At 43.6% G+C, this 13,181-nt stretch overlaps 1 protein-coding gene across 1 annotated transcript in view; it reads right to left on the bottom strand.

The window, feature by feature from the left end:
* The window catches only part of tex264a (testis expressed 264, ER-phagy receptor a), a 73,546-nt gene extending 60,481 nt beyond the window's left edge, over positions 1-13,065 (bottom strand). The window contains exon 1 of the mRNA XM_061833939.1: positions 12,561-13,065. Within this exon, the coding sequence (XP_061689923.1) occupies positions 12,561-12,818 (258 nt within the window). The 5' untranslated portion in view covers positions 12,819-13,065. The remainder of the gene's footprint in view (positions 1-12,560) is intronic.
* Positions 13,066-13,181: the final 116 nt, after the last annotated feature.

Here is a 13,181-nt window from a genome sequence, read left to right as displayed (position 1 = left end):
CCACTTCTGCTGGCTTGCCTCCCTGCTTCCCTGCATTTATGGCCTCCACGCCGTACCTTGCCTTCTTCGCCCTTCACTATCCCTGACCGTGACATTTACAGTCTGTATATTTGTGTGTATGTATCGACACATTTCGTATATATCCACAGCCCATGGCCTGACGCAACTCGTGTATGGGGGGTGGGGGGGGGGGGACGCTACAAAGAGTGAGCGTGGCCCATTAAGCGTTGTGTGCTGTCATCCAGAAAATCTGGTGGTCAAGGGTCAAACCTGAAATTGTTCATAAATTAGTCTTGAAGCGTTTAAAACAAAATGAATTGCACGACCTGGATGCGATAACGTGGGATACAGTTAATTCCATCATGACAAGTTGCAGTCTCGACCTATCTACCAAGTAAAAATGTATTTGAGTCCAGTTGCTCAGCAGATTTCTTACTGTGTGCAGATATTTTTTATAAAGTTCTCTGCCTCACAAGGACTTCAGACGAATATCAATGTTTGATATTTTACACCTCAAGGTGTAAAACTCGAGTGCTGGCTACTGGAGCGACATGTTGAGGGCAGAAATGCAGGTGCCCAATCAAAACACATCCTTAGATAATTTCAAGATGGCACCCCCCAGTGAGGTTGTCAGGTATATAGCGCTCGTGCAGGTGATGTCACAGTTTGCACGGCGGCAAATTGCCGGACTAAAAGAGCTGCTCGACATTGTGGGAGACATTGAACTGCAGGAGAATATTTACAATACCCAAGACCTGTTGTGCTGTTGGTTGTCACAACAGATGAGACAGATATTCAAAGAACTTGACAAATGACAGTACATCTTGTGTAGTTATTCTGTCTTTTTGCACAGTAGCTATTCGAAAGAATACCAGCTGAAAAGACCAGAAAAGACAGATGGATTTCGGCAATTAAACATAATGGATGGTGGCCAACCAAATACACACACACCTGAGTAGCGATCACTTTGTTTCAGGTAGGAATTATTCTTATTCTGAAATTTTCAATTCCAAATTGACTCATTTGAGAACAATGTTATTAAAAACAAAAAAACGTCTGTCGCAGAGAGGTTTAGAGGTGTGTGTGTGTGCTTGTGGCCGCAATAGTCTTCCGTGTACAGAAGAGCCCACTTCCCTGTCCTCTACTTTTATTCTCCCAATCATAGTTAATGAATATGGTTTGTGTAAAACCAGGAGTCATTTATATAAATTTTGGTGTTTGTATTGAATACCATCTGAAAAGATCGATGGATTTCCAGCAACGAAGTATTTGTATGCGTCCAGATTTTTATACACTTTCAAACTTTTCAGTGTAAATTTTGATGACCTACTCACCAGATCCATGTGTATATCCAGTTGTCCAAGACAAACGGAAGCGAATTAACAGTCCAATTTCTTATCGGCGAAAACATCGACTTCAGCAAAAAATATGGGTCCTCTGCCAAGTGTCTCTCATTTTTCCACGTACCTTCATTTATTATCACAGTCTAAATGTTTAACAGTATCGAACAAAACTCTGGATGTCGTGCTGTCAGATGTATTTTTGTTTCGTCTCAACAGAATTCACTTTCAACAATGCTTTGTTAGATCGGCAATATGACGGGGTCACGTGTTTTTATGACATAGGTGCACAAGCTATATAGCAGTGCCTATTTTTGCCTTTCATATCCTGAATTTTCCTTTTCCTTGCCTTCCTCCATGTTAGAGATGCAGGACACACACCAAGTGAAATATTTCTGGATTTTTTTTCTATTTTCTTTGATGACTATAGTTTAAAGCAAAATATGTTTTTTAATGTATAAATTATGCAGGATAATAAGGTTAATAAATCTATCGAGTGTATGAGGACAGGGAAAAAAAAAACCTCTACCATTCTAATTTATAGAGATGTACCTGTGCATATTACGCAGATTAAAGGAAAAATTGGTCAATATCCAGCCAGACGAGGTTAGTGGCGTGATTTGAGAGTGCTAGCAGCAAAATAGACTAACCAGCAAGAAAAGCATCTTGCAACTTTGTGGTAGGCCACTAAGAAACCAGCTTGCACTGAAGCCCTGTCATCGCTGCGCCACGACCCGCAGTGAACAAAAAACATATATATAGATTTTAACATTTTGGGAAAACTATTTTTTGCAAGGCGGCACGGTGGATCAGTTGGTAAAGCGTTGGCCACACAGTTCTGAGGACCCGGGTTTGATCCCAGCCCCGCCTGTGTGGAGTTTGCATGTTCTCCCTATGCCTGCGTGGGTTTTCTCCGGGCACTCGGGTTTCCTCCCACATCCCAAAAAACATGCTATATTAATTGGACACTCCAAATTGCCGCTAGGTGTGATTGTGAGTGCAGCTGTTTGTCTCTATGTGCCCTCCGATTGGCTGGCAACCAGTTCAGGGTGCACCCTGCCTCCTCCCCGTTGGCAGGTGGGATAGGCTCCACCATGCCCCGTGACCCTCGTGAGGATAAACGGCAAAGAAAATGGTTGCATTTTTAGCAAGCACATTTCTAATTTTTAAATCAGTTTGGTAACAATTTTTAGCAGTTAAAAACAACAAATTATACCATAAGGCTCACAAAACGGTCCTGCACTCAACTCTCTGTTTATTGTTTTACTCCTCTTTTTTTCCTGCAACCCGTGTACCAAACTCAGCTCTGTCTCTCTATTTGTTTTACTTCTCTTTTTTTATTTCTGGCAATCTGTTTAGGCAGCCAATTTAATTGTGCCCTCGGGCGGTTGCTCCGTATGGCTTAATTGCATCAAGAAATGGCAACCTCAATGATTGACTGGCACATGATCAACCAATTTCTTATTTTACCCATCTCTAGCATCCGCCGGAATCATGATGAATGGACCCCAATGGCCTTGGGTAACATTTTTTTTCCTGTCAATCCATCTATAACCAAGTGCATTTCTGCTCAGACCTAGCTGGTAATTACACACGACATCGTGGGAGCTCTGGCAAGTATAATTACTGGCAATCGCGAGCGGCCAGCTGAAGGCGGGACGTGGTTATCCTTGGCCGCAGTTGTGGTTCTCGTCGTCCAGCTGGCTGCAGTGCGGCCCTCCCTTCAGCCAGATGTCACAGAGCGAGGCGGTGGTCTTCTCTAATAGGAGAAAGGAACAAATTGCTCCCTCATCTCCTTGCTCCCGACTGCTTCGCCTACTACTGTTTAGCTCTCTTTCATCACTGTGATTAATACAAGAGCGTGTCATCAGGTTTCCTGTGCATCGGGGTGAAAAAAAACAAGAACTGATGGTTCACACCAACGATTTAAAGAATTTCCTCAACATCTTGTTTCACTGACTAAAAGCAGCATGTCGGAAAATGTCTTAGTCTGCAGGGAAAAAAAAAAAAAAAAAAAGGGATGAATGGAGCATCCTTGAGCACAGACATCTTGACGAGGGAAAAACATTGCCCCTGCGTGTTTGGGTCTGGACGCCTGCATGCTCATTTTGCAGTCGCTCTCTTTGGGACCGTCCATAAACATGAAATGGGTGCTTCATAACAGGGACAGTCAGCGTGTTGGCAGCATTGAATAACATTCACTGTGGAACCTGGAGAACCACACCAGAATATAACCAGGGTTTTTTTCCCCTTGCATTTAAAAGTGGCAGCTCCTCGCCATAAAAGCTGCTCATGCGCCTTGTCACCACCCCCACTTTCCATGTTGTTTCTGGGGATAGGCATACAAGTGGCGGTAAAATTCTAACAAATACCACGAGCGATGCAGTGGCGCAGGGTGCTCTGATCAGAAATTCACATTGATGAATTGGTGCACTGCGAGGCTCTCAAGGTGAGTCAGACTCCAATGTATTTAGATGCGTCTTTCCAAGCAGCGTCACATCTCAAATCATCCCTCAGTGGCACTCCCACACATGTCAACGTGTGAAATGCTTTTCCCCTCATGAGCAACGCAAAAAGACACCGACATCAGGAACATTCTAATAGTATTTAGTAGTAATAAAGCAAAATTTTAATTTCTGGAATGAAAAATAGGATAAAATATGATTCTGCACAGGTGGCACGGTGGTTCAGCTGGTAAACCGTTGGCCTCACAGTTCTCAGGACCCGGGTTCGATCCCGGCCCCACCTGTGTGGAGTTTGCGTGTTCTCCCCGTGCCTGCGTGGGTTTTCTCCGGGCACTCCAGTTTCCTCCCACATCCCAAAAAGCATGCGACATTAATTGGGGACAGTAAATTGCCCATAGGTGTGATTGTGAGTGTGAATGTTGTTTGTCTCTATGTGTACCCCGCCTCCTGCCCGTTGACAGCTGGGATAGGCTCCACCACTCCCTGCAACCCTCGTGAGGATAAGCGGAAAAGAAAATGGATGGATGGATAATTCCGCATACTACTCAATTACACAACATAATCATTATTCTATAATCATAATTGTCAAATTAAAAGATTAAGTATCTATTGCATTAACCTTGGAATGACAAATGAATTTGCAGTTATGAATGGCATTTATTGTCATCTTACAAACTGTACAATGAAATTGGAGAGTCTTTCCTACGTGTTGGAGACATCTCCACTTGTCCCCACTTCATCCATCCATCCATCCATCCATCCATCCATCCATTAATCCACTTTCTGAGCTGCCTATCCTCACAAGCCTCACAGCAGGGCTGGAAACTATCCCAGCTATCATCAGGTACACCTACAACTGGTTGCCAGCCAATCGCAGGACACATGGAAACACACAACAGTTGCACTCACAATCACACCGAGGGGAAACTTAAGAGTCTACAATTAATGCGTATTTTTGGGATGTGGGAGGAAACCAAAGTCCCTGGAAAAAAAACCCACACAGGGACGGAGAGTACATGCAAACTCCACACAAGAATTGAACCCCAGTCCTCAGAACTATGAGGCCAACGCTCTAACAGTTGTTCCACTGTGCCACCTGTGCCCAGTTCAGTCAATGAAAATATCACAACAATCAACCTAATATTTTGGATTTGATCGACACATGCTTGATTTGCGGCTTGTATTCCAAATACCCGCCGCAGAGCAGATGCTTTACTTGTGTAAAATATGTTAAATACTTAATAATAAAAATACCATTTCTCTTTCCACATTATTGTAGAAACAAGACGGGTGTTGATCGGGGCCACAGAACGAATTGTGTTGGACATTAGAGGTTCCGCGTCTTTGTAAAAGACCAACTTATCTGTGAGCTGCTCAGACGCTGCTAAATGATTCCATACTCCCCTGCGACACACCCAAAGGTCTCTGCCCACTCTCCATGATGAATCTTGCGGCCAGACAGCCTGCGTATGGAGCGGTAACTCTTTTTATACCCTGCTACACAACAAAAGCTTGTTTACCTCATCGGGGAATCTTTTACATCGGGGCTAGCTAGAACAGGGAGGAAACCCTTACCCTCAGGATACTCTTTGATCGTAAACGATAACCTCAAATGTGGGTGATCTATGTTCGTTTAGTGCACACGCAGGCCAGCAGATGACAGCCGGCTAAACTGTTTCCATCCCTCAGGCTTGTGTTTGCAATTGCGAGCACATTTGCAAACAGTCACAAGCATGGTTGCGCATAACAAATCAAAACACTTCAAGGGGGAGCAACGAGATGTTGTGCTAATTGGCCAGTGTTGACTCGAAGACCTCAACGATGCAGGAAGAGAAGGTCAGTTACACCGCAAACAAGTTGCCATACTTGTCAAATGAACATTTGGAGGCTGAGAGAGAGTCTAATGAGTCAATACATAAATTACTGAACGGAATATCTGTGATCCATACTGCAATTCAAACCCTAAACTTCAGAAATGTGAGGCAGTCGAGACCAACCATGCTGCCTAAATTGTATTTTAGTCCTGTGAGCGTAACACATTACTGCAATTGGGTCCTTCCACACAATTTAATGCCTGCAATAATACTGCCATCTTGTGGTTGTAACAGCGTTGGAAAACCGCTCAGTTCATTACTACTTAATTGGAAACTCTGCATTACATTTTTATAAAGCAAAAGTTTTTTTTTTTATAACATGCGTTTACATTTTCTTCTTTTCCATTAGGAAACTGATAATCTGATTAATTTTCAAACAGAAAGGCAATTCCATATTACTAGCAGTCTGTGGTTGCAGCAAAGGCCAAACATCACATGTTCACCAGGATGACTTTAAATGGGATGTTTACATGTCGGCTTACAAATGGTGGACATTGTATTGCTTTTTGACAACCTTTCATGGGCAATTCAGATGAGGAATTTGGGAAATAGTCAAAAGAAAATCTACCATAAAGCAGTAATAGCATGCATGCAAACTAAAATACTTTCAACAATTAGATTTGTGATTTGTGGGGTCGGCACCATCACCGAATGGTTAAGATATTCGCCTCTCAGTTCTGAGAGGGTGAGTTCAAATACACGCTTTAGCCTTCCCCTACAGAGTTTGCGTATTCACCCCCCTTCCTGAGTGGGTTTTCTCCAAGTAAGCCAGCTTCCTCCCATATTCCAAGAACATGCAAGGTTAAATGAAGACTCGAGCACTGTGCACTGTGTAAAAAAGTAAATACCCTCCTTGTTAAACCATGAATTGTGGCTAATCGCAATTTTTGGTTAATTGTCACCGATCACACCAAACCCTGATTACCTCCAGACTTGTGTAATCAAAAGAAAAAGAAAAAAAAACCTCAAGACAGAATTTCCATCCATCCATTTTCTTTGCCGCTTATCCTCACGAGTGTCGCGGGATTGCTGTAGCCAGTTGTCATCGGGCAGGAGATACGCCCTGAACTGGTTGCCAGGCAACTGCAGGGCACATCGAGACAAACAGCTGCACTCACAATCACACCTAGAGGCAATTTAGAGTGTCCAACTAATATTGCATGTTTTTGGGATGTGGGAGGAAACCAGAGTCCCTCGAGAAAACCCACGCAGCACGGGGAGAACGTGCAAACTCCACACAGGCGGGGCCGGGATAAAACCCGGGACCTCAGAACTGTGAGGCCAACGCTTTCCAGCTGCACCACCGTGCCGCCCCAAGACAGAATTTGTCCGGACAAAATATTTCAAAAAGATGCAATAAAATGACACAATCCAAAGAAATTCCAGGAACAACCAAGATATAAAGTAATTGACATCTGTCGGCTGGGAAAGGGTTGCAGAAGCCATTTCTAAAAACTTTAGGATTCCAGTGAACCATCGGGAGAGCCATTATCCTCACGTGGAGAAAACAGGGAACAGTGGTGGACTTACCCCAAGAGTGCGTGGCCTACAAAGATTACCCCAAGAGAACAGCAATGATTCATCCAGGGAGCCACAAAGGAACTCAGAACAACGACAACTTCACGCCCCCCGTTCCCTAAGTAAGTTAAAGATCCGTGACACAACAATAAGGAAAAGACTGAGCAAAAATGCCATTCGTGTCACGAGTTCCAAGGTGAAAACCACTGCTGACAAAAAAAAATTAATACATTTAAAAAACGCTCGATTTACTTTTGCAAGAAAAACATCAAAATGATTCCCAAGACTTTTGGGTGTATATTATACGGACTGGGTGGCACGGTGGACCAGCTTGAAAACGTTGGCCTCTCAGTTCTGAAGTCCCGGGTTCAATCCCGGCCCCTCCAGTGTGGAGCTCGCATGTTCTCCCCGTGCCTGCGTGCGTTTTTTCCGGGCACTCCGGTTTCACCCCCCCCCCCCCCCACATTCCCAAAACCATGCAACATTAATTGGACACTCTAAATTGCCCCTCGGTGTGATTGTGAGTGCGGCTGTTTGTATCGATGTGCCCTGCGATTGCCTGGTAACCAGTTCAGGGTGTACCCTGCCTCCTGCCCGTTGACAGCTGGAATAGGCTCCAGCACTACCGCGACCCTCGTGAGGATAAGCGGCGAAGAAAATGCATGGATGGATTATACGGACTAACGAAACGAAAGTTGATCTTTTAAGAAGGTGTGCATCTCATCACATCTGACGTCAAATATGGTGATCAAATTTACATCTAAACATCAGCTCAAGGAAGTTTTACAATTTTCATAACCCAACACACATCCATAATTCAAGACTTCATGACGTGAAATTTGGACTCAGACAATACTTGTTACATAAGCACTGAAGAGACATCCTCTGTGAGTCAGCCACGTGTTGTGAGCGAGATTAAAGCACAAAAATGAAACGCACTCTTAATATCTTAAAGCAACTTTCCCCTCTTTTGTGTGTGGCTGATGGTGAGTAAATAGACTTGAAAATGGTTGACAAAGCCAACGTGAGAAAATACCCATGAATGCGGCTTAAGTGAATTCCAGTTGAGTAGTTCCTGCTGACTCTAACATTGTGACCCAAATTTGTATCACATGTAAAACTAGCTAATCAAATTCCCGTCAAAGTCATTCTTATTTTTTTTCTTCTTTAGAAATGAAGCGGGTCAGGAGCGGGTCAAAGAGGACCGTGGCGGCCTTGTGATCCAGACTATCCAACAACAGTGACACCGGCAGAAATGTTTGGAAAAAAAGCTCCTCGCTGAGCCTCTGGCCACAACTGTACTTACACTCAACCTTTCCACTGACACAGACTGGAAAGCTGTGCGCAACGTTTCTATAAATTGACCCCTCCGTGGATATTGCGCAATCCGCGTCACTGACCAATCAGAGGCCAGAGATCTGCATAGACCAAAGCCCGTTTTTGCTCCCGCCATTTTCTCAGACAACATTGCACGGTCAAGTATAGGTTTTGTTAGCGTTTTATCGCGTATTTGGGTTATTTAACAAAAAATATGGTTAAGAGGTGTAGTCACGGACTTTGTAATAGTGACGACAGGTATCCTGAAAGGCTAGTTGGTGGAGTTCGATTCGTACCCTTTCCAAAACCGAAGACCCAGTACGAAAAATGCCTCCGATGGATCAAACATTGTGGAAGACCGCATCATCAACTAAATCCATCTAATATCAATCGGAACACATGTTTGCACGAAGGTATGCCCTATATTTGATTTTCAATACATGTCTCGTATAAATGAATTTGAAGTTCTTCGCTAGCATAACACTGCTGCGTGTGAACGATTGACACACTTATTCTTTGTTGAGCGATATTTAGCGAAGATCGGACTGCACAAACGTGTCGCTTTCTTGCTGGCTCGCGGCCGAAGCTTAACCAGACTGCGTTTGCACGAAGATATGCCCTAAATTTGATTTTTAATACACGTCTCGTAAAAATGAATGAGACGTTCTTCGCAAGCATAACATTGCTACGTGTGAATGATTGAATGAAATCAGAGGCATGGCGTCTCTCTCAGTTAACAATGTATTATATTGTATTTGCCATTTTTTACGAATTGTTTGTCTTACGTCAGCGCACGTGGCGTGATGTCACTTCAGGAGGCGTGGTTAAGTGCCCTGTACGGAGGGGTCAATTCCCTCGGGCTCAGACTGAAAGAGCTTTAACATTTTAGCACGCTAAAATTTAAAATTGAAATCTCCCTTCAGGCAGCATGAAGGATCAACTCTCCCTACGTGTTGTGTTTTTTGGTATGTTTGGTAGCACAAAAATGCTTGCAATATCTCAACATCATCATTTATGAAATGACAATTTTAAATTTTGGTCCAGATTTTGACAAAAATAATCGAAGTTTATACACGTGATTTGCCTTCGCGGGCCACATAAAATCCTGTGGCGGGCCGCATCTGGCCCCCCGGGCCCTGAGTTTGACACCTGTGCTATACGCTATCTGGAGATAAAGGATAGATTGCTATAGACTAGGTCACAATGCTCCTGGAGATAAAAACGTTTGTTTTGGCACACAGTTGGACGACAGCGCAACACAACTGAGATTATGGGTAGAGAAATTCAACATAATGTCATCGCATTACTCTTAAGAGTTTTACCATGCTGTATAACTCGTGTGTATGTTTGTGTGTGTTTTACATTTTTGAACAGGAAAGACTCATTTCGAACAGGATTCCCACGTTTGCACCCACATTTCTGATTCAGGAGCGCAGTGGTGCCTTTAGATAGGACTTTTAACGTGTCTCTAAAAAGTTGTATCTCATTTCTTGAGGATGGACTGGCCCTTGCACCCCTTTGATGGGAAATTCTTCAGATAATCATGAAACTTCTACTCCGTACTCCAATATGTACTGTGCACACAATTTCACCGGGATAGCCTCCTCTCCTCTTCCCATTAAAAATATCTCAGCTAAGGAACTTCTACATAGTGTTGCATTAACCAACACTGCAATTGTGAGAAAAAGTTAACATTGTGCGGTGGTCTAAAATGTTCATTTCACTGAATACTTTCATGTCTCCCTTCCATCCGGACGAACGTTATTTACAAGCGTTTGGGATGGCGCAACTCAAGTGTGCGTTTCCAGCTCTGCAGTGGAAAGATTCTGCTTGCAACTTTGCAACGTTCGAGTGGGGCAGCCCGCAGCCATCTTATGAGGGTGGAAAACATCAACAGTGCAACGTGGCATTTAACAGCTGACGGGTTTCATCATCCAGAGTCCTTTTGTCAAACCCCTAGAGGCCAGACTTTTCTTTGATTCATATCAACCATAAATCATAGAAATGTTTACTTTACACCTACAAATCTTCACTTAGTGAGAAGAACGGATTGAAATTTGGGCTGTCAAACGATTATTGCCAGGTACCACATAGATCACACATAATACCACATTTTGCTTTGAGATTTTAATTTCAATGAAAAGAGGCCAGTACTGCACTAAATATGAATTACATTTGCTTTTGTTTTTTTCTCAAGTCCCTCCAATCTGATATTTAAAAGCAAAATTTTCTGCTGTGCATTGCAGTCCCATATTTTGCCAAACCAACTTTTTGTAGTTTTTATATGGGATGTTATATTGGCTCTATGCTACCTCACTAAACATGTGAAATATGAATTAAAATCATCTAAGCATTCCTCAGATCCAGATTTTTTTCCTGCTGAGAGGCCTAAAATCAGGTCATTCAAATTTCTTGAGTTTATTTACATCTCTAGCGAAGATCTTAGCCTACCTCTTTGCACCAGAGTCAACGCTGTCAACATAAACGTTTGTGCTCACAACTGGGTCTTTTACACGGAGGCAACCAATCAGAGCAAAGGGAACAGTCTTTGCCAAATATGGACAAAGCGGTTACAAAACTGGGTCAAACAGAAGTAGCTTTGGGAGGGGCCTTTTCTGAACACTCGTATGACAAAATCAAGTTGTTGTTTTTTTTCTGAAATTGACATTTTTATGCTCAGTTCATGTTAAGAGAGTCACTCTAAATATAATATGGGACTTTTAAATACATTTAGGCAACAACCTTGATGCTGACGTTATGAATGGGGGTGCTCTCTTTACAAAACATGATTTTGAATTCACAAACTAGTTTGGGCAGTGCCATCACAGCATGTTGTCATGTGGCACCAGAATGTACGCTCAGTTCCAGCCTCACTTGTGTTTCTCGCTTGATTGATCTATCTATTTGTATTTACTGTATTTGTTTCACATGTATGGCCTACAATTTTTCAGGCGTGATTGTGAGTGCGACTGTCGTCCGTCTCCATGTGCGCTGCGATTGGCTGGCAACCAGTTCAGGGTGTACCCCGCCTCCTGGCCGTTGACGGTTGGTACAGGCTCCAGCACTCCTGCGACCCTCGTGAGGATAAGCGGCTCAGAAAATGGATGGATGGATGTTTATCATACAAGGATTTACAATAAATGGGACTTCGCAGCTGTGTTAGTGAGAAACGATGGGAGTTTATGCCATAAATACACATACTCTTGAGTCCCAGGTGCCTAACCTTGTCTGACTTCAAACAAATTGGCATTTCTCTCCTTCATAATCTACTTCACAATTAGCATTGGCACTCTCGTCAGTCACGCACACAAAGTCACAGATCTATGTTCATCTAGGATTCAGGGAAAAGATCCCACATTATCTTCACTGTCTGCTCACTGTGCATACCACCACCCAAACTTTAACCTCTTTGATCAATGGGTTTTTCATTTTCTACCCCTTTAGAGTGGACAGAAAAAAAACTCAAAATTCATTCATCGTGAACTATGTTTTAAAGGTTACTGTACAACGCAGATGAGCATTGGACATGTTTTCAGTTCGTTATTAACCTTTTATTCCCCAACTGCGATGTCATGTCATTACCCAAGCTGCTTATCCTCACAAGGGTTGCGGGCCAACTAATGTAATATATGTAAGTATGTACATCGCATTCTCCACTTTGTTCTACAGTGTAATAAATCTGAATAAACAAAAGAAAGAGATGAAAGCGCAGGCAACAAAGGACATTTCAGCTTCAACTTTGGCTCGAGGGAGTCAGGCAGTCAACAACAGTTTTTATATGACTACGGCTTGTTTTTGATGACAACTTGCAATCGGTTCTCAACTGCTTTACCTGTATAACTAATGGTTCGTTTAAGATTTTCGCGAATCGCAGGAGGCCAGTTGGTGTCTAAAAAGAGAAGTTGGTTCGTGAGCAATTGAGGAGGTTGGGGGTGCGGGATAGTACTACTTGTCTATGAGCGGGGGCGACCCCACCTTCCATCACTACTTTTATCGTGCCACAAAGTGCTGTGGTGTTATGTCATCACGCACGCACGCATTCCTACCTGCTCGGGGTCATCATAGAAGATAGCGATGGTCCTCTGCTTGGGTCCAATACTGCACGTCTCGGTGAAGGCTGCCCCGCACTCCTTGTAGGCTCCCTCTTTGAACTTATAAGCAAGGGTCACGTTTTTAATCGGAGGTGGTCCCGCCCTGACGTCCACGTCCGTCAGGAGCCCCGAGTAGATCAGGTAGCCCCCCAGGGTCACCAGCAAGCACAGCAGAAGGACGACGATGAGGAGCAGCAGGAGGAACTCGGACATGTTTTCGGAAGAGCGGCACCGGTGGCTGACTGCAGCTCGTTTGGGGGAATCTGTCAAGACTTCAAATGTCCTCTTCCGGTTTCGTCGCGGCGTACGCAGCCCAGCATACGACAATTAAAAGGGCGAGCGTGAAGAAGAATCGGTGTTCAATTTTGCTAGCCCGGTCGCAAATATCGTCCGGTGGCTCAGAAACGACACTTTGTTTACGGTGGTTTCCCCCGAACAGTTGGCGAAGCTTCCTGGATAGACCACACAATTCAACATTGAGGGGTGGACGTGAGTTTTTCCTAAAGACGGTAATCTAATATTCATCAAAAGCAAACGTCGTTAGACGCATCGTGAATCAAGCTATGATTAATTTTT

This window comes from Syngnathoides biaculeatus, chromosome 10 (genome assembly GCF_019802595.1).
Source record: "Syngnathoides biaculeatus isolate LvHL_M chromosome 10, ASM1980259v1, whole genome shotgun sequence".
Lineage (NCBI taxonomy): Eukaryota > Metazoa > Chordata > Actinopteri > Syngnathiformes > Syngnathidae > Syngnathoides > Syngnathoides biaculeatus.
This window is presented reverse-complemented; position numbering and strand designations above follow the sequence as displayed.